At 40.2% G+C, this 27,105-nt stretch overlaps 1 protein-coding gene across 1 annotated transcript in view; it reads right to left on the bottom strand.

Annotated features, from left to right (window-relative positions):
- PIWIL3 (piwi like RNA-mediated gene silencing 3) overlaps positions 1-27,105 on the bottom strand; it is a gene marked incomplete at both ends in the record, with an annotated part of 36,034 nt that overhangs the window by 1,638 nt on the left and 7,291 nt on the right. The window contains 10 exons of the mRNA XM_084253225.1: positions 587-740; positions 1,103-1,173; positions 3,413-3,516; positions 3,663-3,863; positions 14,410-14,533; positions 15,834-15,952; positions 17,029-17,045; positions 17,895-18,023; positions 25,149-25,204; positions 25,699-26,447. Coding sequence (XP_084109351.1) covers positions 587-740; positions 1,103-1,173; positions 3,413-3,516; positions 3,663-3,863; positions 14,410-14,533; positions 15,834-15,952; positions 17,029-17,045; positions 17,895-18,023; positions 25,149-25,204; positions 25,699-26,447 — 1,724 coding nt within the window. The remainder of the gene's footprint in view (positions 1-586; positions 741-1,102; positions 1,174-3,412; positions 3,517-3,662; positions 3,864-14,409; positions 14,534-15,833; positions 15,953-17,028; positions 17,046-17,894; positions 18,024-25,148; positions 25,205-25,698; positions 26,448-27,105) is intronic.

Raw genomic sequence — 27,105 nt, 5'->3', positions numbered from 1 at the left:
TACACTAAAAAGGCTGCAGGTGGCAGCTCTCTGCACATCCCAATTTTACTGTTTTAGCATCATGTGCCTGGCTCAAGGAGGAGGTTTCTACTCATCTGCCTATGTACTAGGGGAAGCCTCTCTTCCTCACAAGGTCAGGGGCTCTTCTCTCTATGCTGGACACTAGGCTTCTCTACAAACAGATGACGCCTGAGGGCTTCCCAGTCCTGGTACCTACAATACTCCAGGATAAAAATGTTGAATAAGTGCAAACCATTCATAGCTTATAGGATTTAATGTATTTCTGAGATGAGCAGGCCCTCCAATATCAAGTCTTGAAGGGATATTAGAAAAAAAGGATTCAAAAGGGTTCTGTGGGGATAAGCAAACTGCCACTGCATGTTCCAGTTCTGCCTTTTTCTCTGACATGGAAGGTGGAGCACAGAGTCCCAGGGGGAAGTGCTTATTTTCTCCCCCACCCACACACAGAGGCCCTCTGTACCAAGATCTGGCTCTTATCATTCCCATGTCAAAATTGATGCGGATATGTCTCAGAGACTGAAATGTAGAGCTTACACAATTTACACTTTACATTTTATATACCTACGGTAGTGACTTGAAAATCTCCTCTAAGGCAGACTCAAACTGTGGTATTTCATGGTCAATCAATGCTTGAAGCTGACCATCTCCCACTCCATCCCGATACACAATAACACCATGTGGCAGAGATGCATTATGTTTATACCAGAGTCTCAAGGCAGCTGAAAGGAAACATTAAAATAAGAGGTAATTTGGGATAACAGACCAATGCCATTTTCAATGAAATCTAGGTTCATTTTTCAACACCTTAGCATTCAAGAGTTTTATTGCTTCAGTCTTCAGCCTAGTCCAAGAATTTTCAACACTATTGAAATATTGAGCCAGAGAGTATTTTGTGGTGATGAGGAGGAGGTTGCTGTCCTGTGCAGGGTAAGCACAGGATGTTTAGCAGCATCCCTGGTCCCCACCCACAAACAGAAGTGTCTTCAGTCATTGCCAAGGGTCCCCTGGGGATCAACATCTCCACTCTTGGAGAACTACTGGTATAGAGGGTCAGGTTCTCCAGTCTCCCCAGGGTACTGACCTTGCAAGCAAGCTCTCAGTCCACTCACAAGTTCCTGCCCTGTTTCCTGGAGAACACATTGGGAGAACCACCTGTTTGGAGTAAAATTAATCATCAGTCTGGAAAAGAGGACTCTTGAGGTATCTTAATTTTAATTTAAAACTAATCTATTACCTCAAAAAAAATCACTCTAGCTGAGGATCCACTTAATTTTCATTTCCCTGCAGAGATCAAAGTATCGGTCTTTTCTGATAACTTACAACATTTTCTACAATTTTGAGTATACGGAACTATAGAGTAGAAACATGCACCGACATTACTGGAAGTCATGTGCTTTCAGGGTAAAATGAGTGATATCCTTTCACCTAATGGAGGAAGCCACAAAATGAAAACTTGGTATTCCTGGGGATCTTCCTTGTGGACTGATGTCTTAAACAGTGGCCCATTCATCATAATGTGCTTTGAGGAAGCAATTTGCTCTGGAAGAGTAATAGCTACTCTGACTGTGTCTCAACATATCACATAAAAATGACCTTTGTGTCAAGTTTCCATCTCCTTAGTGCATTTCAGTTTACTTCAGAGTATTAGGACAACCTGGCATGATGTGCTGTACTTGTCTGCCTTTTCACCAGAATGTACACTACAGGGCCTCCCCTGGTGGCTCAGCGGTTGAGCGCTGGGCTGTGAAGCTGCCCACAGCCTCTGCAGCGCGGTTCAATCTCCGGCCTCCTGGGAGGGTCCCAAATGATGCGCAGACCTCTCCTGTCGCGCCCGCTGCTCCCTCAGCAGTGTACTTCGTCCGTCTGCCTGCTCTGTTCCCCACTCTGGCTCTGGTGAATTCTCTCGCCTTCCCATGTTTCTGACTGTACCCAGTGCTTGTATAAATAAATAAATAAATCTTTAAAAAAAGGATTAAAAAAAAAGAATGTACACTACGTGGGATAGGCACTTTGGCTCTAATTTTCACTGTTGCCCTCTCTGCATTTGAACAGAGCAAGCACTCAAAAAATCTACTAAATAAATGAAAGCTTAATTCTTCCCTATGCTTACAACATTAGTTTCTAAATCTAAAACAAACAAACAACAACAACAACAACAAAAACCAGAGCAAGACAATGTAACTCTATTGACACAGAGTACAGCCGGGGAAAAAAATGTCATTTGTGAAATAAAGATGGGTCTTCCTTAAGATTACATTGGAATTATACTTTGTGGGCCACACACATCACTAAATATCCGGCTGACTTGTGTTGGTCAGATGTGTGGTAATACACAAGGAATGACAAACTCAAGAGTGTACAAACCTCTTGAAGGTGGTTTTTATTTAAGCTCAGAAAATGAAAGGAGCCCAGGAAAAAAGGAGCAGCATGAGACAGAGAAATGTGCCTCCTTTTACAGGCTTATTAGACATAAATGTATGAGAAGGTCTATCCTTCTAGGCCACTGGTAATGTTCCCATGTCCTGTCTTCATCCATGTACAGCCTAATTGTTCCCCCATGTGCTTGTGATCCCTGTGGAAAGACTCACTAAATGAGCCCATGGTGGGCAGAATTCTACCTGTCCTAATCCCTTCCCCTGGCAATAAGGTGAGATATTGCTCCAGGGAATATGTTACATGGCACAGCTCACTTTGATAATGAGGTTTTCCAAATGGGGCTTATCTACTTCATGAGTCCCTTTAAAAAGTAGGGGGTTTTCTCTAGCTTCTAAAAATTAAAAAAAAAAAAAGGAAAAAAAAGAAAAGCAGGGAGTTTTCTATGGCTAATGGCAGAAGAGGGAGTTGGAGATCTTGTAAGCAGAACAAAAACTCAGTGTGCCCTGGGGTGTGGGAGTGGGGAGTGCCAGAAGGACTGTAGATGAAAGTCTAGGAGTGGAGACTGACCCATCACTGACAGCGAGAAAACGGGGACCTCTGTCCTACAGCCGGAAGGAAATGGATTCTGCCACGACTATGGGTGCTTGGAAGAGGATCTCATGCCTCCAGATGACAACACGGCCCACTTTCTTTCTGACACTTTCTTCTCTGTCTTGTCAGACTCCAAGAACCATGCAGAGACAGATGCCTGACCCACAGGACAGTGCATGGGCACTGGGTATTGTTTTCAGCTGCCATATTTGTAGTACTTTTTAAGGCAGCAATAGAAAATGATGTAGAAACTTCACATAAAATGTCCTGGGAGAATAACTTTGCCAGAAGATCAGGAAAGCACATTGTTAATATGGACAACTTGTTAATATGGAGCTTGTCAACCAACATTCGTTAGGTCCACTTCTCCTATCTGGCTTATAGATAGCGACTGACCAAACAATAACCACCAAAGTTTACTCACTGTGTTAAGTCTTCATTGCAACTTGCCACAAATGCTGCAATTGACTTCCGTCGATTGACAATATCATGGAAACAATCAATACCAATGAACATTGCGTTCTTCACCTTAAATTTTAAAATAGATAGTAAATTGAGTTAGGGAAGAATACAAGCAAAAATTAATAATCAAACTTTAAAAAAACAGCTAAATAGGATCTCACATTCCACTAAACACATACAAAATAAAGGGGAGGCAACCAAACCCAACGTACTCCAGTGTCCACTTTCCAGAGGGCTCCCCCCATCTTGCAGTTCATCTGCTGGGCAATTTTTGTAGCAATGGTCTTTTCCACTTGGGGTCTTTCTAAGGTCCGTGCCACCACACACTGGCTTGGAATTGGGCAGCTGACACACAGGTATTTTTTTATGCCATCATACACTTCTTTCTTGTCACTGGACAGCACACAAACAACCTTGAAAGAAAGTAAACATGAAATTCACCAAGATGCAGTAATAGTGATAGAGAAATGCACACCATGTTGAGGAAGCTATTTAGGTATTACTGACAAAGTACGGTCTAGATTCACATTAAACAATGATGAGAGAACTTGGAAGAACCAGACTGCAAAACAGCTTATTGAGCAATATGCATCAGCTGCTAAAACTTGAAAAATCCTTTGCTCTGGTTTATTTAAATTCCAGGAGTTTATCATGAAGTTAAGGATGGGTTAAAACAGAGACTAAACTATGCTGTCAGGATAGTCACCATTTATGGGATGATTGTTATGTGTGGGATGATTGTTATGTGTGCGATTATTTGCCTTGGTTCATTCTTTCAACCTACTGAGATAAATACAATTATCCCCATTTTACCACTGAACAAACAAGCTTGAGAGTTCTGGAATCTGCCTGCTTTAAAAGAAGCAGAACATGTTTTGAAATATTCACCAGGATATCCAGTAGGGCACTGAGCACTTAGAAAAGGTACTACTTGGTTTGATCCTGACTCTCATGGAAAAATGATCCATACTATTTTTAGAAGATGTTTTGGGAAGACATCTTTTATCAGCCACCTAAGCAAAGTGTCTCATTCTAGGCTGAGTTTCTCTTTGACATGGAGAGGTGCAGATTTTACCAAATGCTTAACCAACATAGAAACATTTTCCCCATAATTCACCACACATCGACCATTTAATCATTTATCTAAAATTTATCCAAATTTACTGGTACACCCTAGACCATGGTGTTCTAATATCTTTAATCTCCAGTGAATCTACACTGCTGATATCTGCCCCTGCTGGTGCTGAGACTTACCTTCTTATCTTCACTCTCAACATTAGATTTTATTATGTCAGCTTTAGGTTTGTTGGATGTTTTCTGTTTAGTTTCTGCTTTTTTTGTTTGTTCCATTCTTCTTTATTTCAATTTACTGTGTTCTCAGTAAATTAAAATTCAGACTTTATTCCCAATGCCTTCATCAGGCGTTGTGGGTCCTGGGATGCTGTTTCTTTTCATGTAGGTTTTGTTTGGTATATAGGACTTATGTGATCTCCCAGTTCTAAGAGGTTGTCTGTTTTAAATTTCTATTGGTGTTATTCTCTTTCACATATTGTTACTAGAAATAATTATTTGGTTCTTGAATGTGTATGATTTAATGATTTCTAGCTGTAAAGTACTATGGTTAGTTTATGGTCTATAGGATACCAATCCTTCATTGTTTTCCTGGGAATTCTCCAACCCCATCATGACCAGTTAAATACAAAGACAAATCAAACCCCCAGACTTATTTTAAAGAAGCACAGATTTCACACACCCACACACACACACACACACACACACACAGAGAGAGAGAGAGAGAGAGAGAGAGAGAGAGAGAGAGAGAGAGATTTATATATGTATGCTTTAGTAGGTTAGTTGCTCAAACTTTTAAATTTGAGTTTTAAATCACATAGACTCTATTTGTCTATGGATCTGTGTTTTCTGAGAGTGGTTAGCTAACATTGTTTACTAATATTTCAGCTTCTGGAATATCATGGACGTGTCTCTTCCTGAGAAGATTCCTGAGAAGAGCTAAGCTATTCAAGGTATCCTTCAGAACAGCCTAAAAAGTTCCTTAGGGAAACTAAAAGAAAGAAAGAAAATCTGGCCTTTATGTTTCGTGATCAAGAAACCAAAGATCCCTTTTAAAAAAGAAAGACTCCAAGATGAATTAGGGGGAAGGAATCAAGAAGGAAGAAAAGAGACACTGCTTCAGTAATTAAAACACCACATAATAATAATGATCTAAGCCATAGAGTGGGAGAAAAGAAAGGGAAAATCCCAAGAACAATACAAAGCAAAGGTACAAACACATGCTAGAAGAGACAGCTCACAGATGGTCATAAACATGGTAGGTGACAACTGGGGAGGAAGATGGTGAATGGCATGATTACCAGAATCTACATGTGTAGAGTATTTTAGCTTACGAGACTTTTTATAATTCCAACTCCTCAAACCAAAAGAATTAGCACAACATGTGACAGTTAGTAGCTAAAAACCAAAAGTCTGCATTAGCTATCTTATAGACGTAAACTTCTATTTGTTGGCTAGTTTCAGAAACCAACGACAACATTCTAAATGCTAACATTTTTACAAATGCAGTTTCAGACAATCACTTAGGGTCTGTTCATAAAGCAGACACTTACCATCTGTGTTCTTTCAGCATTTTTTTCTATGGTGCTAACATAAGAATCAACTGAATCATTCACTTCAAACCTAGAAAATAATTGATCATCTATATTCAAAAAGTAATGAATAGTAAAATATATAACAGATATTTTATCAGCTAATGAAACATGATACCAAGACAAGATAAAATATCATACTAGACCATTTCAATTAAAAGACATTGGAGTTGAAAGCTCTCTTTTAAACAAAATAAGTTTAATTTGGGGAACATGACTGGGAACAAGTCTTTAGCACCAACCCCCCACCCTATGTCCATAAACATCATATTGCTTATTCTCAAGTCTTTGTCTCCATCTATCCCAATAGCCACAAAGCATAAAGCACAGAAACCTGTTAATATTTGTTGACTAGAGTAGATTTTACTTTTTTTAAAAAAGATTTATTTATTTATGCATACAAGAGCTGGGGTACAGGCCAGAGATGTGGGTGATAAGAGGATTCACCAGAGACAGAGTGGGGAACAGAATAGGCAGATAGACTGAAATACACTGCTGAGGGGAACAGCAGGCAAGACAGGAGAGGTCTGCTGCACCGTGTGGGCTGCTCCCCAGCCGGCTGGGGATCAAACTCGTGCTGCAGAGGCTGTGGACTGCCCCATAGCGCAGTGCTCAACCTCTTGCGCCACCAGGGAGGCCCGATTTTACTTTTTTGTTTACAAACTTTCAGTTTGGTAAGGTGACTGGTTCCTAGAATTTAATATTTTCAGTTATCCCAATTTCAGTTTGCTAACAACTGATTTTTTAAATCAGAAACAATTTCTACTCACATGGTTGGGCGCCTCATAGTTATATTCATGGTGGGTGTCACTTTATATAGATTCCTCTCCAAGGATAGGGCGGCATCACGACTTCTCTTAGTATAGAGCAGTAACCAATTATCCAGTGACTTTGCATTAATTAAATGTGTAGCTCTAACATCTCTGGACCACTCTGCATGTTGTGGATGGGGCACGAACTGGAGGAGAATTCCAAGACATGGTGTACAGCATCATTGTAAAATTACCTAAGATCCTTCCCACTGAAAAACTACTTCCTATTGAAATAGTACAATTTTAAACTGTAGTCATGATTGAATTAGGTCTTTTTTCCTTCAGCTATAGGCTAGTAACACCGGAATTCTATCGTGGGTCACTCTGGATTATTCTGATTCTAGGTTTTTTGACTCTTAGGATTTGCCCTGATAAAATAACCACAATACTAATAGATAATGGCACGTGGGGCATTTACTATATGCTAAGCAATTAATGTGTTCTTTTTTTTAATTTTATAGAGGCATGTTTTTATTTTATTTGTTTGTTTGTTTTGTTTATACATGCACTGGGTACAGTCAGAAGCGCGGGAGGGTGAGAGAACTCACCAGAGCCAGAGGGGGGAGCAGAAAAGGCAGACTGATGAAGCACACTGCTGAGGGGAGCAGCGGGTGGCAGGAGAGGTCTGCACGCCATGTGGGACCCTCCTCTAGTGGCCGGGGAGCAGCTGGGGATCGAACTGGCGCCGCAGAGGCCGTGGGCAGCTTTGCAACCCAGCGCTCAACTGCTGCGCCATCAGGGAGGCCCTAATGTGTTCTTTTTGAGTGCTTACTTATTCTCTCATGCAGAAAGAACAGGCACTCTGAGAACAGAGGTTACCGAGATGCATGCTTTAGTTCCTTTTTGTGTTATTCGTCATTTGACCAGAACACAACATGACAATTTTGAAACTGTCTTACTTTTACACTTCCTTGGGAAATCGTTACTTCTTTCAAAACTCTTCCTGAGAGGGACAAAAAGTTGGTATCAAAATTCAAATTCCAGCGCTGAAACTCCGTTTGCGTAATCTCATGTCTAAAAGTTAAAGTATTTCCCAACAATCAAACCAAACAAAATAAGCAAAACAATCATCCATTTGCAAAACATGGACATTTTCCTCTAATCTGAGGTTCCCTTTTGCTTGTTCTCAGATAAACTCCCTTAAACTGTGGAAATAGTCTTGTCCTTTTTCTCCTGCTTGTGCAGGTACTCAGAACCTCTTTACTTCATTCCCCCCCTGGAGGCCTCCTCTAATACTGCAATAGAGGAAAAAATAGAGTTATCCCTCAACACGGTGTTTTCTTCACAGTCATTTCTCCATTGAAAGTTCTGAGATACCAAGGGACCTACATAGGCCTCAGCTTCAGTGCGTGCACACAGTCCAAAAAGTAGCACTTACTTAAGTATTTTATTGATGAAATGTTGTAATTCACACCGTCTTTCTTCTGGATCCAACCTCATCTTTTCAGCTAATTCTCTCATCAAAATGTTGTTTTTACGAATTTTATCTGATAGACCTTTAAAGGAAATAAAAAAATAAAGCTGAACAAGCAAGAATAGGTTTATATTAGAGAAGACCTCCTTGTCACCTCTGGGAGAGGAAAAACCAAGAGGCCACAGGCCTGGTCTGTGGAGTACTGTGAAAAGCCTGCAATGCAGCATTATACCTGGCCCTTTTTTTATTGATTAAACTTTTTTCTTACATTGTTCATTTTTTTTTTCAAAGATTCATTTATTTATTTATTTATTCAAGCACTGGGTACAGTCAGAAGCGTGGGAGGGTGAGAGAATTCACCAGTCAGAGCGGAGAGCAGAGCAGGCAGACTGACGAAGTACACTGCTGAGGGGAGCAGTGGGTGCTGCAGGAGAGGTCTGAGCACCATGTGGGACCCTCGCCCGGTGGCTGGGGATCAAACTGGTGTTGCAGAGACTGCAGGCAGCTTCGCAACCCAGGGCTCAACTGCTGCGCCACTGGGGTGGCCCTACATTGTTCATTTTTATATAATATTTGATTTCTCCTTTCAGGTGTACTCCCACCAAATCTCCCAACACCACATTCCCATGAACTGTCACTATAGTCCCTTGTGCTTTTCCCTCCTGTTTTGACCCTTCTCCCTCCCACTCCCCTGCCGTGTGCCTCATAACTATAGTTTGCCTGCAAGTTTTGTGGGTTTTTATTTTTACCCTTTTTTCAGTTTCCGTATATTCCTCCTATAAGTAAAACCACCCAATTTTTTTCCCTTCTGACTTATTTCACTGAGCATTATCCCTTTCAGTTCCATTCATCTTGTTGCAAATGGCACAAATTCATCTTTTGATTGCTGAATAGTATTCCATTGTGTGTACAGACCACATCTTCTTGCTCCAGTCATCTGTTTTGGGGTATTCAACACCCATCCCTTTTAAGAGGGGTTGTCTTCTCTAGAAACTGCATAGATCCACAGTACCTGTCAATTTGCACAACTGAGGAATCAACTGTATAGGTTGATGGGCTATCCCCTGTAGGCTTTTTTTCCATTTTCCTTTGCTGATCAAAAGTGGCTGAGACACGTCAGTGATCTCTGTATTGTATTTCTGCTCAACAAAAGAAAAAACGCTGGCATGATTTATCAGCAAAACCATAGTAACATTATGTAAATATGTATTAAGTATATTTTAGGATCACAAAGGAGCCCATAGGTATGCAGGTGATACTGTTTCCTTAAGCTTAAGAATGCATTAAATATTCTCTTAATTTTGATGTGCCAGGGATTCACATCTCTCTTATAAATATTCCTGGGCAAGGGGAGTAGGACACCTGCACAACATATTGGAGTCATTGGGCTACCCTAACTCATATATGTAGATGAGAGAAGGACCCTTAGAGTGTCTATTTCTCACCACAATATTGCCTTAAAATTTCCTTAAACACAATAAAAAAATTTTCAAGAGGATTCCTGCACATGAAACAAAATACATGGCTACTTTTTACAGTTGTGATTCCAAATCTCTTCCCAACAGTTTTCCTGCCTCTGTCCCCCAAGATCTTACTCTCTGCTTCCAGCAGAGAGAGGTATTGTCAAAGCACATACAGAATGCTGCCATTCTCATACCACGGGGCTGCCTTTACTCTTCACAGAGGCTTCTCTGCTATTTATTAGCAAGGTCCTCATCAATGACAGTTAAGCTACATGAATTCTAGTTTCACCTGTTTTCAAACCATCAGGAAACTTCTCAAGGAGACCCCAATTTGGAAAGAAGACAGCTCAGTGGTCATAGCTCTTTTCACCCTGAGCTTAGCTACTATTGTCACTTCAGGTGACATTGTTACAGTTTTTTTTTTTTTTTAAATTTTTCAACTGGTCTATAGTCATCTGAAAGACAGTTGGGATTCACCTCCAATCCTCTGTCCCAGAGCATTCTCAAGGTGGGAGCTTGTGTATATTATACATGTATGTGTAGAATCATGGATAAGTTACAACAAGAAAATGTTACACATAACTCTACCAATCCTAAAAAGAGTCTCAATTTCAGTGTATATCCAGACATATAGCCTTTCAGATCTTTTCTCTCTACGCACAGCTCTGCTTAACCCTTCGAAATGCACTTATATCACAATTGACTAGAGTATGAGTTAGGGACCATGACTACTTTAAAAACCCATTAGTGTGGGTTTCTGATAAGTCTACTCACCATTAATGAAGGTGGGGCTGCTAGCAGCTATGGTGTGCAGAGCTTCTGGATGCCCCTTTGATCTTAGCATACCTCCTCCTCAGGATGCTGCCCTCCTCAGGGTTCAGCATGACTTTTCTCATTCATATCCAGGAGCAGAAATGGGGTGACAACAAGGAGGACGTGCCCTCTCCTTTGAGGCCACTATGTCCAGCACCATTGCACACTCCAGTTTTGCAACACATCATGGTAATATATCTCATTCCCATGCAGTTCCCAAGCCAGCACCTCCCACAGACTCCCACTCTGGTAAATGATGCCAACATTCACCTACTTCCTTAAAGAGTTATGTTGCAGACTCCTCTTTCCATCACATTACTACATATGAATTGTCAACAAATCCTGTCCATTCTTCACCATCTACCCCAATCCAGGCCACTATCATTTACCCAAGCCAACTGAACAGTCTCTTTACTGGTATCCCCATCTCCATTTTAATCTCCATTTTATCTCCATACAGCTCATGCTCTGCACATTATACAAAATCATATTTAGAATAAAATATATCACTTCAATCATTTACATATGACCATTCAACAATAAAATCCAATCATCTTTCCTAGAAGATAAACTGGCCTGTTTCTTCTCTAAAGAACATACTGTGATCTGCATCTATCTAGAGTTTTATACTTTTAGCTCTAACATTTAGGTCTAAAAATGTACCTTTGCACTATTCTCTTCTTATCTGCATACAGCTCACGCCTTTTTGGCATTTACATAACAGCATCTCAGAAATTTTCCATGACCACCCAGTCTAATTAGCCACCATGCATTCTCCATAATACACCCCCCCCACTTTAATTATCTGCATATCTGCACATCCCTTATAACTTTCAGAATAGTTTTCTTCTTGTTTACCCACACTCTGTCTGTCAGGAGAATAAAAGTTCCTAGAAAGCAGAGAATTCAATTGCCTTTCCAATGTGTATTCAAGATATGTGATACTCACTAAATGTTTTTCAGATTGAATGAACAAGTATTAACTGTGGAGGTTAAATGAGGAAAATGTTAAATAGAACCATTTCCTTAAGAGATGTCAGAGGGTTGTGTTTTCAGTGGTTCTGAGTAACTATGCTTCAGGTTCCAATATGAAAAATGCAAGCTGTTCTTTTTCAAATGATCCATTTACAAGTTCTTTCTATTTGCATCAAACAGTTGCAATCCCTTTGCTTCTTTCTCTTTTGGCTGCCAAAGCTAGAAAACCAGCCTCTGTAACTGGTGTGTTTTAGTCTCCTAAGTTTAATTGGAGTTTTCATGAAGAAATGAGTAATATCAAGAGATATATGAATTATGACATTTAGCATATAATTGACATTTCAGGTGGTAATTGGTCATTCTTTTTGATCTAAGCTCCATAGATTGAAATTTATATAAAAGGTTTTTTCTTATCTGAACCTGTAACATATTTTATTTTTTACCTAGTAACCATCTACATGTTTAAAACTACCATACCCATTTTTAAGACTGACAGGAGTGGCCATATGGAACCCATTCCAATTATGTGACATTACCTCATATACAAGGCACTTTTAATGCACAAAAAAAGATCTACATAGATACGTTAAGCTATAATACCCAGAAGGGAGAATATACAAATATGCACATGACTTCAGAGAAACACAGCTATGTAATATGAAAAAATATAAGATTTAAATATATTGAAAGAAATAAAATTTCAAACCTGTTTGCAGTATTCTTGATAGCTAATTAGCGTGCCCCTTGATGTTGTAAATTTAGATGTAGGATGCTCCTTCCAATTAACAGCATCCACCCTGTAGGTTTTGTTGTTGTAACTATAAATTAAATCACAACATGTATTATTTCTGGTTTTTTGATTGCCTGGGTTTTACATGATGCAAGTAATTGCAGGATATATTTGTTTTAAGATTTATTCACGTAACTATTCAACCACGTAAGTTTTCAGTACATTCACAGAGTTGTGTAACCATTAACACAATCAATTTTAGAACATTTTGTCACCCAAAGAAGAAACATCACAAACATGAACGGTCACTCCCCATTTCCAACCAACTCCTTAGGCAACCTCTAAATTACTTTTTGACCCTATATACTTGCTTACTCATCACATTTAACATAAATTGGATAAAATACAATACTGATATTTCCTGACTGGCTTCTTTCACTTACCATAATATTTTCAACGTTCAAGTTTGAAGCTGCAGCATGTATTGGTACTTAATTCCTTTTTAGTGCCAGATAATATTCCATTTTATGATAGACTACATTTTTGTTCATCCATTCTCTAGCTGATGAAAATTTGGGTTGTTTGCACTCTTGAGCTATGATGAATAATGATGTTATGGACATTCATGAGACTATTTTGGTGGACATTTTCATTTTTCTTGGGAATACAGCAGGGTAAGAATTGCTGGGTCATGCAGTAATACTATATTTAGCATATTGAGGAAACACCAGACTATTTCTCAAAGAGGCCATTTTTTTTACAGCAGCGGTGCATAAGGGATGGTTTCAAATTTTCTACTTCCTTGTCAACACCTATTGATACCTTCCTTTCTAGTTTTAGCCATTCCAGTGGGTATGAAGTGGTATTTATCTCACTGTAGTTTTAATCTGCATTTCCTTAATGGCTTATGATGTTGAACATCTTTTCAAGACATCACTGGGCATTTGTATATTTTCTTTGGAAAAATGTCTATTCAGATCATTTGCTGATTTTTTTTAAACTTGGGTTACCTTTCCATTACTAAGTTGTATCCATATACATAAAGAAAACTTACAAGTTATTTATGAGATGGGAGGTACAATATATCTATATTTTTCTTTTATCATCATTTGTGCTTTGGGTGTCTTATCTAATAAGATTTGTTTGCCTTATCCAAAGTCTAGAAGATTTAATCCTATATATTCTAAGAGTTTTATACTTTTAGCTCTAACATTTAGTTCTAGTTAATTTTGTATATGTGAAGTGCAGATGGATATCCAGTTGATACAGTAATATTTGTTGAAAAGACTATTCTTTCCCCAAATAGTCTCAACACCCTTGTTGAAAATCAACTGACTATAAATGTGAGGGTAAACTTCTATATTCTCAGTTCTCTTCAAAATCTATATGTCTACTCTTATACAAGTACCATGCTGTCTTTATTATTGCAGCTTTGTAGAAGTTTTGAAACTAGGTATGAGTCCTCCAACTTTACACTTACAATTATTTTGGCAAGTAACTTTAAATCTATTCTCTATCAACTTAAAGTTTCTGGTGAAAGGAGATTAAAAATAAAAACTTCCTTCAAATGGAAATTTGTTAAAAGGATTATATAATTAAGTACTGACTTTTAAAGCAGCTAAATGCAAAGAGAAGGGAAAGAAGAAATTCAGAAGGAGTAAACTATTACTATTCAGAAGGAGCAAACTAAACTGTGAGAGATCACAGCAAGTGACTAAATTAACATTAGGAACTTCACAAATAGCAAAGTCTACAACTGACACACATTCCTCTCCCGAATTTATTTATATATGTAGATATGTAGATGTATATGTACACATTATATATACACACACATATATACACACACACACACACATACACCAAATGAGAAAAAGTGTCCAATGATTCTTGCCATTTTCATACTCTTTCCACTCCTAAACCTCGATGTTTATTGCTTAGAAAATTACAGGATCATCCCTTATAGAAAAAAGTTATCAAAGTGATTGGATAGGTTTCCAAAGTCAACTTACGTGGTAAAAACAATTGATCCAACTAATTCCTTATCAACTAACTCTTGAGTCTCTTTTGTTGCTTCTCCTTCTCCAACAAGCTTTCTTATTATATCGAAGGCAGTTTCTATTCGAATCAGTTTATGGATCACATCAGCACAGAGGGTAATACTGTTCTCATATTGAAGAACAGAAGTAATATAACCACACCAGATTTTCAGACTGCAAATAGAAGAAGTTAGATGTAGTTATCAAAGTTCAAGCTTTGAACATAAAAGCAAGTGTTATGGAGCCTAACTCATGGTCCAAAATTGATACTTAATTTCTTATTTTTAGTAATAATTAGTCTTTAGAAGGGCCTGCAAATGGAGATTTACTAGATGTGCTAGTTATAAGTACTACATCACCTTTGTTAAGTCATTTTTATTATCACCCAGATAAATGTATGAGAAAATATATATGATGTAATCATATACATATGTGCCAATAAGTAATATATATATACACACACATATGTAGCTATAATAGTTATGATTAAAAATATTTTCCAAGAGAAGTGCCCCAAATTGGGGTGATTATTTAGGTTTCCTATGAGGTTTACATACTAAGTGAATATCTTAAGGGTTATGTTTTTCATGCTAGGATTTTAAGAATAAATCTTTCACTTTAAATATAAATTAAACTGTAACTTAATTGTTCACAGCCTTGGGTGCCACTGAAAAGGTCATCATTTATAAATAATGTCACTTCAATGAGAATAACTTTCTCAAAAACACTTTCATGATTATGTCTACAGAACATGTAACTTTCCATTTATACAAACTTTTCTGTTCGGAAGTCAATTTTTTTATCATTCCTGTAATAGTTGCGACCAAGTTGTTTCATTTTCATTTTCTTCAAAATTCTAGAAATTGAAAAACAAAGTTTAGTTGAACTAGCATTGAATATTCAGCAGGCTGCAACACAATGGACACATTACAAGGGTAAAAAATCTGTTACTTTATGTTAACAATTAACACAAAGTACCTGACATAACAAGTAAATTATATTATAAGGTAGATATTAAAGTTCTTTTAACTTCAACAATGTCTCCTTTACATAATATAAAATATTGTACAAAGACCATCAGAATATCCTTCAGTACCAGATATGGACCAAAACCTCTTTTTTACATTAAATATGTCTCAGATGTTTATTTTGAAAATTTGTTCATCATAGTGAGTGCAAAATTTAAAGTATTTGCCTCAAAAAGGAATGTTGCTTTGCATATCTGACATCTGCTACTCCTCCTAGATGAATACCAGATATGGGCAGTGGGGAACATAGGGAGAAAAAAAATCTAAGAGAATGTACCACATTAGTACAAGACTAGTGAGTCTCAAGTGTCATCTTCAAATCCATTACTCTCTCCGTGCATAAGGACTAAGAGCACAAAATGCTACAAACAAATGGCTATGTTCACCACCCGTACCACATAGTAGCACACAATCAAACCTCATGCAAGCTAATCTCATTAACATACCTTCTCAAGAGAATGTTGTAATAGCGTAGGAGATCAGGGTCAGAGGGCTGGAGTTCTTTGGAGAATTCTATTGTGATCACATACATCTGATTATTGAATTTTCTAGACAATGTCATATCCTGAAATAAAGCAAAACAAAGGTCCAAATTTTCTTTCAGGGAAACTAAACTACATTCTCTACAAGTCAGTATCACTTAGTCATCCAGAACCCCAACATGGCAACAGCAATCCTTTTTCCCACATGTAGAAAACGTGATTTATAAGACAACAGTGAAGAATCAGAATTATATAAGTCACAACAATTTTTTTTTTACCCAAACAAGTTCCTACACACTTATTTGGTTAATTAATATAGAAGTTGAAGAAAATAACATGTCCTTTCCCCATTTTTTTTTTTAATTTTTGCTAAAGCTTTGGAGGAAACAATAAAAAAGTAAATTATCCAAAACTTCATGATCAGCATATTTGTGACGCACTGTGCTATTAAAAAGTAAATGATTTTTTTTAAAGATTTATTTATTTATACAAGAACTGGGGTACATGTCAGATGCGTGGGAGGGTGAGAGGATTCACCAGAGACAGAGCGGGGAACAGAACAGGCAGACTGACGAAATACACTGCTGAGGGGAGCAGGAGGCGAGACTGGAGAGGTCTGCTGCCCCATGTGGGACCCTCGCCAGCCAGCCGGGATTGAACCGGCGCTGCAGAGGCTGCAGACAGATTCACAGCACTGTGCTCAACCGCCTGCGCCACCAGGGGAGGCCCGGTAAATGATTTTTTGACTCCATTATTAAATAAAGCTTAAACCCCAAAAGTTGGGACATTAGATATCAATGATAAACATAGCACATGGGTTTCATTACAAGACAAATGGGTAAGAGATCTTCAGAATGGCTCCACAAATTGTTGTACAGAATCATTGAAAGTTTTGCTGTAATGAAATGAACATGCAGGAGAATGAACAAAGTCAGGGAAATGTTAAATAATGTCACTTAACCCCTTCATCCAGCTTGTGAGGTAATAATAAAGAGTTTCCATCAAATATCTGGTGATTTCCAAATAATTTTTCAAGTTCTACACGTAAATGTTCCTGTAACATTTCATCACCTTCATCTGGCTGGTAGTTAACGTTGTACTTATACGTGGCAGTCTGGAGGCGAGATCTCATTTGGAAATGATTGGAAAATAGCTTTACCATTCTGCCTTCGGAGCCTGAAAAACAAGCCACATGTCAATAATGAAATGAGTTTGGACCCCTCAAATATTTTTTTCTGTAGAAGAACTGGGGTGAAGGCCAGAGGTGCAAGGAGGGGGGTGACGAGAGGATTCATTAGAGACAGAGTGGGGAGCAGAACAGGCGGATCCATTGAAATACACTATTGAGGGGAGCAGCAGGCAAGACAGGAGAGGTCTGCTGCACCATGTGGGTTAGCTCCCTAGAGGGGGATCAAACTCAGGCCAGAGGTGATAGCACTGAGACTTAACCCCTAGGCCACCCGGGAGTCCCCTGAAGCCCAAACAATTGAGACAGCACAATATTGAGAGGTAAAGTTAAGTCAAAGAAGGAGATTAACAACACAGAAACATGTCCATCTGACATACAGAATGCCAACATCAATATAGATGAATTCTTATGTAATTATAACTTAGGAAGTTAAAAATATAAGAAAGATATATTAAACAAAAAGAGGTCAAAATAAAACCTCTGCAACACCAGGCTTTCAAAAGAGGGCCTGGTTGGGGGAAGCAGATGCCACTGCATGCAATGATTTTTAGGTTTCTTTAAAAAACAACAATAACAAAAAACTCAGCGCAACCAAAGAACTAGGTCACTCTAAGCAGCTATAAGAGGAAAAGAGAAAAACAGACAATACTTGAGGATCTTAAAATGACTCTTCATTCCTGCAAAAGTGAATGTTGCTACAAAGAGGTGAGCTGGTGAGGGGATCCCTCCACTTAGAGGGATGTATGACATTTCATAGGCTCACACACAAACATGGATCTTACCAAACATTTAAAATGAACAAGTCCTTAAAACTGGATTGCCAGTGGCCCGCATACCTGTTTTCGACTCTCTAACATGTTCCATGTACTGCCGCGTATTCACCACCAGGTCTCCAAAAACTCCTCTGCGAACCCTCCTCTCGCTCAGTGATGCCTTCTGCAATCTGGCTGAGAGTTGCTCTTCTTCTACATTTAAATGTGAAAGACGTGGGATTATATAGTTAAAAGGGGAAAGTTTTAGAAAGGATAAGATTAATGGCAGGTACTAACTACAATAGCCAGGGTTGTTTAAAGTATTTAAAGTCCAAGCCATGACGTGAATGAATACATACATTTTAGTCGTGGGTCACCAGCGAAGGGGAGTGTTACCCAGAAGACTCTCCCAAAGAGCCCCAAGTCCCCTTCCTTGCTTGGCTTCACCTCTCATTCATCCCTGCTGTGCTATTTCATTAGGTGTTTGCCCAACATGTTACAAGACAGGGAGAGGGGCAGCCCAAACCCTGCAAACCTGCCTATTCTAAATGGGTTCTGCCATCCGCCGCATCAACACAAAACATATGAGACTTTAATGGGAAGGAACTTTAATAAAACTAGGAAACAATACAGGAAAGGCAAAGAGTCTAGTTTCTAAATGAAGCACCCAAAGTTACCCGTCCCCTTGTGGGTAAAAGTCCATCCATATGGGATTGGCCCAGAGCAAGGCCCCAAAGCCTGCCACAAGTCTAAAGCACCTTCCAGTGGAGACCCACAGAAAAGGTTCAGAAACAACCAGACAAGCCCAGAGGAAAAGAGCAAAATCAACATCAAGATAAAAGCTGCCATTGTCACCTCCCCATGGGTCTCACCCACATCTGTGTCACCCAGTCCACGACCAAAGGACAAGCGCAGTTTCTTCACATGTCTCTAGGCTCCATGTGCCTCCTCCAGGTCTCTTTCTGGCTCCATCCTGCTTCCTTCCTCAGTCTCTTCTGCAGCCTCTCCTCTCCCTGCTCAGCTCCACCCTCCCTTGGGTGGGGCAGGGAACCTCCCCCTTTCCTGGGGACCACCCTGTTACAAAAGTACAAGATTCTTCAGGGCAGAACCATCCCTCTCTATACCTTGCTAGACCTAGCACCACGCTGCCCTCTACTGGGCAGGGCGTCAGAAAACACTGACAATGAACAACCCATTCAAAAAAAGTGGGGACCTATCTACTTTTTCTGAACAGCATCTGGGAAAGCCTCTCACACTATTTTTATTACATTCTAATGTTCGTACAGATTTAAATATTTCTTTTACAGGGTCAATATTTGAATAACAGTACAAAGCTCTCTCTCAATGAGAGCTTAGAGCGCTGTGAAAAATAGACTCACAGTATTCATGAACCCTTCTCCCCTGAATGGCGAATACACTATACCATGGGGTACAAAAAATGTTACTTTGAGAAGCTATTGTCCCTATTTATGATGATCTCATAAAGTATTAGTCCGAATATTTTTATAGAAAAACTCATACATTTTCTACATAAAAAATGTCTACATGATTTTATCAAAATAACTCTCAACTCATTCCAGACACATCCAGCAGTCAGTCACATCAGTGAAAGGTAACAGCAGCTAGCATTTGCTCTGTAGAGCACTTTACATACAATATTTAATCACAACTACTCAGCTATGTCCTATATGTGATAAAGATAGGTGTTTTAATTTTTGTATGTAAATTTATAACTTCATTTTATGGAATTGAGATTTTGCATCAGCTTACTATAAAATATTTACCTGCATTTTTCTTTTTTTACTGTTAAAGCTTTGACCCCCTGATAATATATTTTGCCATAAGAAACAAGTGAAGGATATTGGTATCAGCAGGATGGCAGAGCAGGAACCCTGGACATGCCTTCTCCCAATGAAAACACTAATTCTGTACCATTACAAAGGATCAGTCTCTTTGTATAAATACAGAACTCGGTTGAGAAACTCCTATACTCTGAGCAAGTGTAAAACTTGCCACAGATATCTTGCTCTAATTCCCACCCACATTGTACCATGTGATAAGCAGCTTCTCTCTGCTAAGGAATAGTTAGCCACACATTCAATGTCCCAACTTTTCCAAGTGCTGCCCAAAGGGCTGGCTTCCATCTTGCTGGTCTCTATGCAGTGATGGGACCCAGCCTACGCAGACCCCAAGAACTAAGGAAAACAAAGGCACTGCTTTGAACTGGTGTTCTGTTCCTCATAGCTCCTCTCCACCCTGACTCAGTGCAGAGAGAATGGAATCACAGGAGACTGTTAATAAACAACTCTGTGCTAACTAGATAACCAGGAATTCCTATACAACCTACTGAGATGAAATCATAAATATAAAGTCCAAGTGGACCAATAACTAGAAAGAATACTGAATCAGTAATTCAAAATATCCCAAGAAAAACCCAAGAGAAAAACTCAGACCAGATGACCTCATTGCTGAATTCTACTAAACATTTAAGAAGACCACATATGAATAAGATGAACAATCTAAACTCTGCCCCAAATTCGAGAAGGGAGAACACTCCCTAATTCATGCTATGAGGCCATTATTATCCTAATTCCATTATTATCCTAATTAGTCCTCCAACAATGGACTATTATTCAGTCATAAAAAGAAGGAAATCCTACAAGAAAACTGTATAGCAGTTTTGGTACTGCAAGAAAACTATAGCAATACCCCCAATGAATACAGTGCTAAAATACTCAACAAAATACTAACAAACTGAATCAAACATATCACATACAACAGCACAGTGAAGAGATTATATGCTATGACCAAGGAGATTTGTCCTTGGGATGCAAGGATGAGTCAACATATTTAAGGATAAAAAATATACAATTGTCTCAATAGAAGCAAAAAAAAGAGGGGGGGTTGACATTTAACAGAACTACAAAACACTGATGAAAGAATTTAAATAAGATACACGCAGAAATATAGCTTATGTTCATGGATTGGAAGAATTAGCATTGTTAATAAGTCCATACTACCAAAGGTGATCTATAGATTCAGTGCAATCCTTATGAAAGTCCCAGTGGCTTTTTTTAAAAGAAAAATAGAATCAGAAAAACAGGTTTAAAATTTGTAGGGAATAATGGCCTCCACTAAACACCAGAACAATCTTGAGAAAGAACGAAGCTAGAAAACCACACTTCCCAATTTCAAAATACACCTCAAAACTTTAGTATTTAAAAGGTATGGTAGTGGCTTAAAGGCAATACCATATTGCACCAATGGAGCAGAATAGAAAGCTCAGAAATAAGCACATATAGTCAGTCTTCAGCCAGAATACACAATATGCAACAAATAGTGATGGCAAAATTGAATATCGCACGCCAAAGAATAAAATTGTGCCCTTATCTTACACCATACACAAAAAACACTAAATGACTAAAGGACTTAAATATAATACTTCAAACTGTGTTGCTCCTAGAAGTAAACAGGGGGAAATCCTCAGGACTTTGCTCTTGGTGATCATGTAATGGAAATGACACCAAAAGCTTAGGTAGCAAAAGCAAAAATAGACAAGTAAGAATTCATCAAATTGAAAAACTTCTACACAGCTAGAGAAACGTTCAACAGAATGAGAAGGCCACTCACAGAAATAGTAGAAAAAATATTTGCAAACTATGTATCTGATAATTTCAAATGCATAAGAAACACCTAAAACTCAACAACAAAGAAAGCTAATAAACCAATTCTTAAGCAAGGAAAGGACTTGCATATTTCTCCAAAGACATCACATGGGTACATGAAATAGCCAACAGGTACATGAAAAGATGTTTGAGGTCACTAATTAGAGAAACGCAAGCCCAAGCCATAATGAGCTATGACTTCACAACTGTAAGAATGGCTTTATTAAAAACAAAAGCAAAAAAGCAAAAGGCAAGTACTGGTGAAAAATAGAGAAATTGGAATCTTTGCATACTGGGGTAGGAATGAATATGGCCCAGCAGCTATGCAAAACAGAATAGAAATCCCTTTAAAAATGGAAAATAAAAGTACCATACAGTCTAGAAATCCTTCTTCTGGGTATTTAAATAAAAGGTTTGAAATTAGGATCCTGAAGAGATATCAGCACTCCCATGTTCATTGTAAATATGGATTTTTAAAGTACTAGAAATATTTTTTTTAAAAATCAAGTCACGGATGCAACCTTAAAATCCATTAATAGGTAAATGGATGAAGTTAATGTGGTATACATACAATGGACTATTATTCAGTCATAAAAAGAAGGAAATCCTACAATATATAACATGAATCTTGAGGACATTCAGCGAAGTGAAATAAGTCAGTCACAGAAAGAAATACTGAGTAATTCCACTTATGAGGTATCTAAACTACTCAAACTGATAGAAGTAGAAAGTAGAATGGTGATTTTCAGGGGATGTGGGGAGAACATGGGGAGTTGCTGATGAAGAGGTGTAAGATTTGTTATGTAAGGTAAGTTCTGGAGGTCTGGTGTGCAAAACTGTGCTTATAGCGAGCAGTGCTGCATCGCACACTTAAAACAGCTAAAGAGGATAGTTTCATGTTAACGTTATAAATATTCCAAAGTTTAAAAAAAAAAGAAACTGGGGAATCAGATCTGAGTTTTAATTGAATCAGTCAAATCCTTGGCAAATCACAACAGCTGAGCTGTGTGCTCACCTATACACAATAATCCTCCATCTATGAGGATAATCTCAGGTAAACACTGAGAAATTCAAGAAGCTGCTCAATCTTTCAGTGCAGTGATTTACAAGCCCAAGGACTGATGTTCTAAGAAATCCTAGTTAACTCAGAATTACTGAATACACAGGCATTATCTAAATGTGAAAAGCAATTACAATGAATTGGCTACTGAATAATGATCTCCGTTTATTTTCCATAAGCCTTAAAACACCGAGGGAATAAAACACGGATAGCCAATAATTCGTTACAGGCTAGGAAATAGTGACAAACTAGCTGCACCTCCTTCTCATCCTGCCAAACCATGAAAATACCAAGACTTCTGTCTAGAATCTTATCATCACGCTGTATTCTTATGTATCAAGTGCACCCCACCCCCACCACATTCTTTCTTCCCTCTTTTTTTTTTTTTAAGATTTATTTGTTATGCATACAAGAACTAGGGTACAGGTCAGAGGTGTGGGAGGTGAGAGAACTCACCAGAGACAGAGTGGGGAGCAGAACAGGCGGATCTACTGAAATACACTGCTGAGGGGAGCAGCGGGCAAGACAGGAGAGGTCTGCTGCGCCATGTGGGTAGCTCCCTAGCCAGGGATCGAACTCATGCTGCAGAGGCTGTGGACAGCTTCACAGTGCTGTGCTCAACCCCTTGTGCCACCAGGGAGGTCCCCTTTCTTCCCTCTCTTTACCTGAAAGTGGAGCTGCTACTTCTGTTCCCTTTGGTTGTCCAGTTTGAACCACTTGCCTCCTCCCTTGCCGCGACTGACGCCTAGGTGGAATATGACGAGGTTGCTGAGCCTGTATATTTTCAGAGAGAGAAATGAAGAGTGATGCTCTCTATATGTTCTCATCAGCCAAAAATTATTGTATGCCTGCCATGGGCGAGGCACTAGCAGGGCATGTAGCAAAGGATCTTCTCTTGAAAAATTCACATCCCAGGGACGAAAAAAAAAAAAAAGTATATAATTGCTAGGGAAATGAAGAAAAATAGAAGAGAGCCAAGAAAATTTGGAGCTAATGGGAAGATAGGGCTGGTTGCATTAGTTGATGGGGGACAAAGCAGGTCTCTGAGCAGTCGACACTGAACAAAAGACTTGAAGGAGGTGAGTGAGTTAAGGTCACACAAGCCATTGGTGGAGGCAGAACAGAGTCCCTAAGCTTGGGCCATTCAGTGAGAACAAGGCCGGAGTGGCTGATGCCAAGTGAATAAGGGGAAGAGAAGCAGAAGGCAGAGAGGAAGGAAGGCCATTTGAAGGAATTTCCCTCTGACTCTGAGAAAATGGGGATCCTTACAAGGTCTTGGAGCAGGAGTTAGGTGACATGATTTATCTGGTTCTGCGCTGGGGACAGACTGAAGTGAAGACCAGGGCAAAAGCAAGAAGACCAGCTAGGAGGCCACTTGCTTTGGACCAGAGGGTAACAATAAAGGTGGTGAGATCCATTTTCAAGATATCCAGAAGCTGACAGAAAACAGTATTTCCCGGTTGTTCATGTGAAGGTTCTGGTGTCAATCACTGCAGGAGAAAAGGCAAGTGGTTGAGCCTGGAAAACCAAGAGGAGCAGAAAAAAACATCTTAACCTCCAGGTAGAAGAGGAAAGAAAGGGGATGAGGAACAGAGTCTAGGATGAAGCCAAAGACTTTGACCTGAAAAACCGGAAGAATGTGATTTCCTCAAAGGTGAGTATGAGTTGGTGGGGAAAGCAAATCAGGAGTGAGAGACACCTGCATAGTTCAGGGGGGCGATAGGCAGAGTGCAGGGGAGGGATCTGTTAGCCATTAAAGCAAGGACACCAACAAGGTGACCAGGACACTGATAAGATGAGAAGGGGATCAAATTCATGCAGCAAAGAGAACATGTTTAAGGACAAGGTCCTGGGCCTATCAACAGGGCAGGAGAGAACTCAGCAAAGGAAATTTAGAATCACTGGACACAAATGCCCTATCTAAATTTGAAAAGCAATTACATTGAATTGACTAGTGAATAATCTCCTTTTCTTTTCCATAAACCTTAAAATACAGAGGGAATAAAGCATGGATAGCCAGATGAAACATGACAGGAAAGGAAATAGAAGCAAACTACTTTCTTTCCATCCTGCGAATGTCATGGAAATGCCAAGGATAGTTTATGAATGAATTCTCTCACTATGGTGTAACCTTATGTATTAAGCATGCCCTGTTCAGCGGGCAAGCGTCCTAGGCCAGTGCATGGTTGATTTGGGCAAATGGAAAAAGAACCTTGGATAGACATGACAGGCCTTTAATGCTGAAGTGGGGAGCCAGGTACGCAGGCACACCAGCAGGGAGGGAGGCAGTCAGGAGGGAGGCCAGGAGGCTAGCAGCAACCGAGTCTCCCAGCCTCCTGCCCCTGACGATCTCCATCTCCGTGCTTTCTCTGGCTCCTCTCTCTTCCAAAATCTCTTTTTCTCTCAATCTCTCTCTCTCAATCTCCCTTTTTATCCCTTGCTCCTTGGACCAGGTAATCATATATACCCCGTGTTAACGCTCCCAAGCGGCTTTTTGCATTAGCATGCTATCAGGTGCAGGTAATGCATCCTGGGAGGAGAGCAAGTCTGCAGGTAGTGGTTGTAGAGGCTAGTGGCAGGCAGAAAAAGCCTGAGTAACTCCATTATCCTTACGCCCTGCTTCTCGGGGGACCAGTGAAGAGGCAGGCAAACCAGAAGTGTGCGGTGACCTGAATACCACAAGGACAGAGTTTATCAAAGTGAAGAAGACTCACCTGTTCCAAGCATGAGGAGAACCAAGAACTAGCCTGTGGTTCTGCTGCTTGGACACAAAAATGGATATGGGATAAGAGAAGACAAAAAATGTATGCAGAGAGCAGGGATGACAAGTGTTAAACTGAAAATTCTATGCAATTTAGGCTGTCTGCATACTTTAAGGAAGTTGTACTTTTTGAAGTCACTCCCGAAGAGGAGTTATTGGTTGAGGCCAAGAAACTTAGAAACCCATCTACTGGGAGTTGAAAGTAAATCTGTTTGCATTTGTGAAAACAAGAAAGGGAAGCAGAGGATAGCAGGTAGATAAAGGTCACCTATTTGGACACCTGGAGAATCTAACTTTAATGATTTGTGTTATAACAGCACTACACTGGTTCAAACACCAATTCTCCATCTTTCCAACAGAGGCAGATCTTTGCATACAAAAAACAAACATTACTGAACTCACAGCTGCAACTGCTCCAGATGCTCCCCAGGCTCCAGATGCAGCAGGTTGGGGGTATGCTGCTGAGACTCCAGGCTCAGCAAGTTGGGGCTGTGCTGCTGATACTCCTGGTGCAGTAGGTTCGGGGGGGGTCCCCCAGGCTTCTGATGCAGCAGGTTGGGGGCTTGCTCCCCAGGCTCCAGGTGCAGCAAGTTGGGGGTGTGCTGCTGAAACTCCAAGAGCAGCATGTTGGGGGAGGGTCCCCCAGGCTCCAGTTGCAGCATGTTGGGGGCGGGCCCCCCAAGTTGCAGGTACAGCAGGTTGTGGGGGCGCCTCCCAGGCTCTAGGTGCAGCATGTTGGGGGCGGGGCCCCCAGACTCCAGGTGCAGCTGGTTGGGGGTGTACTGCTGAGACTCCAGGTGTAACAGGTTGGGGGCTTGTTCCCCAGGCTCCAGATGCAGCAGGTTGGGGGTGTGCTGCTGGAGTTCCAGGTGCCACAAGTTGGGGTCGGGTCCCCCAGGCTCCAGGTGCAGCAGGTTGGGGGCGGGTCCCCCAGGCGCCAGGTGCAGCAGGTTGGGGGTGCTCTGCTGAGACTCCAAGTGCAGCAGGTTGTGGGCTTGCTCCCCAGGCTCCAGGTGCAGCAGGTTGGGTGCGGGTCCCCCAGGCTCCAGGTGCAGCAGGTTGGGGGTGCTCTGCTGAGACTCCAGGTGCAGCAGGTTGTGGGCTTGCTCCCCAGGCTCCAGATGCAGCAGGTTGGGGCTGTGCTGCTGAAGCTCCAGGTGTAGCAGTTTGGGAGGTTACTGGTCGTTGTCCTCTGCCTCTGGCTCTAACCCTGGCCCTGCCAGTCATTGCTGTGCTGAAGATAATGACCCTGGAGGAGAGAGGCCTCTAAAGAACACAGTTATATTTGACATCTCTGTATAGTTGCCTGGTAACTTTCTTTTAACTATGACTTCAAAGGAAGCAGTTACTAAGTAACTACACACCAATCACACCAAGAAATTGATCCTAAGTTGTAAAAGAAGTGCCCTGTTGTAAAAGACAGGGAACCTGATGAAATATTCATAGAAATTGAAATGTTCATTGTGATTTTATTCCCTGGCTTCACAAGACACTGTGGATTACAATGCTGCCTTGGATGACTCCGGTTTGTGTACTGGGTTCTTCTCACCAACCAGGTATCCCCACAGCACCACAGTGCAAAGCCCAGGAATCCCCTGGAATCTCCACCCGCTTTACATCCCCCAACCACTCACACATGAGCTACTGCAAACGGAGCTGGTCCTCTGCCCCCACTGGGCCTTGATAGTCAGGACTCCACTCTGAGGACCCACCTACCTTCTTCCCTTCTCTGCAGTTTGGCTGATCTGTGTGTGATGCACCTTGCTCTGTAGACTCAGGTTCCTTTCCTCAAGCCCCAGGTATCTGAGT

This window comes from Talpa europaea, assembly GCF_964194135.1.
Source record: "Talpa europaea genome assembly, chromosome: 14".
Lineage (NCBI taxonomy): Eukaryota > Metazoa > Chordata > Mammalia > Eulipotyphla > Talpidae > Talpa > Talpa europaea.
Note: the sequence above shows the minus strand (reverse complement) of the source record. Positions and strands in the feature narration are given on the sequence as shown.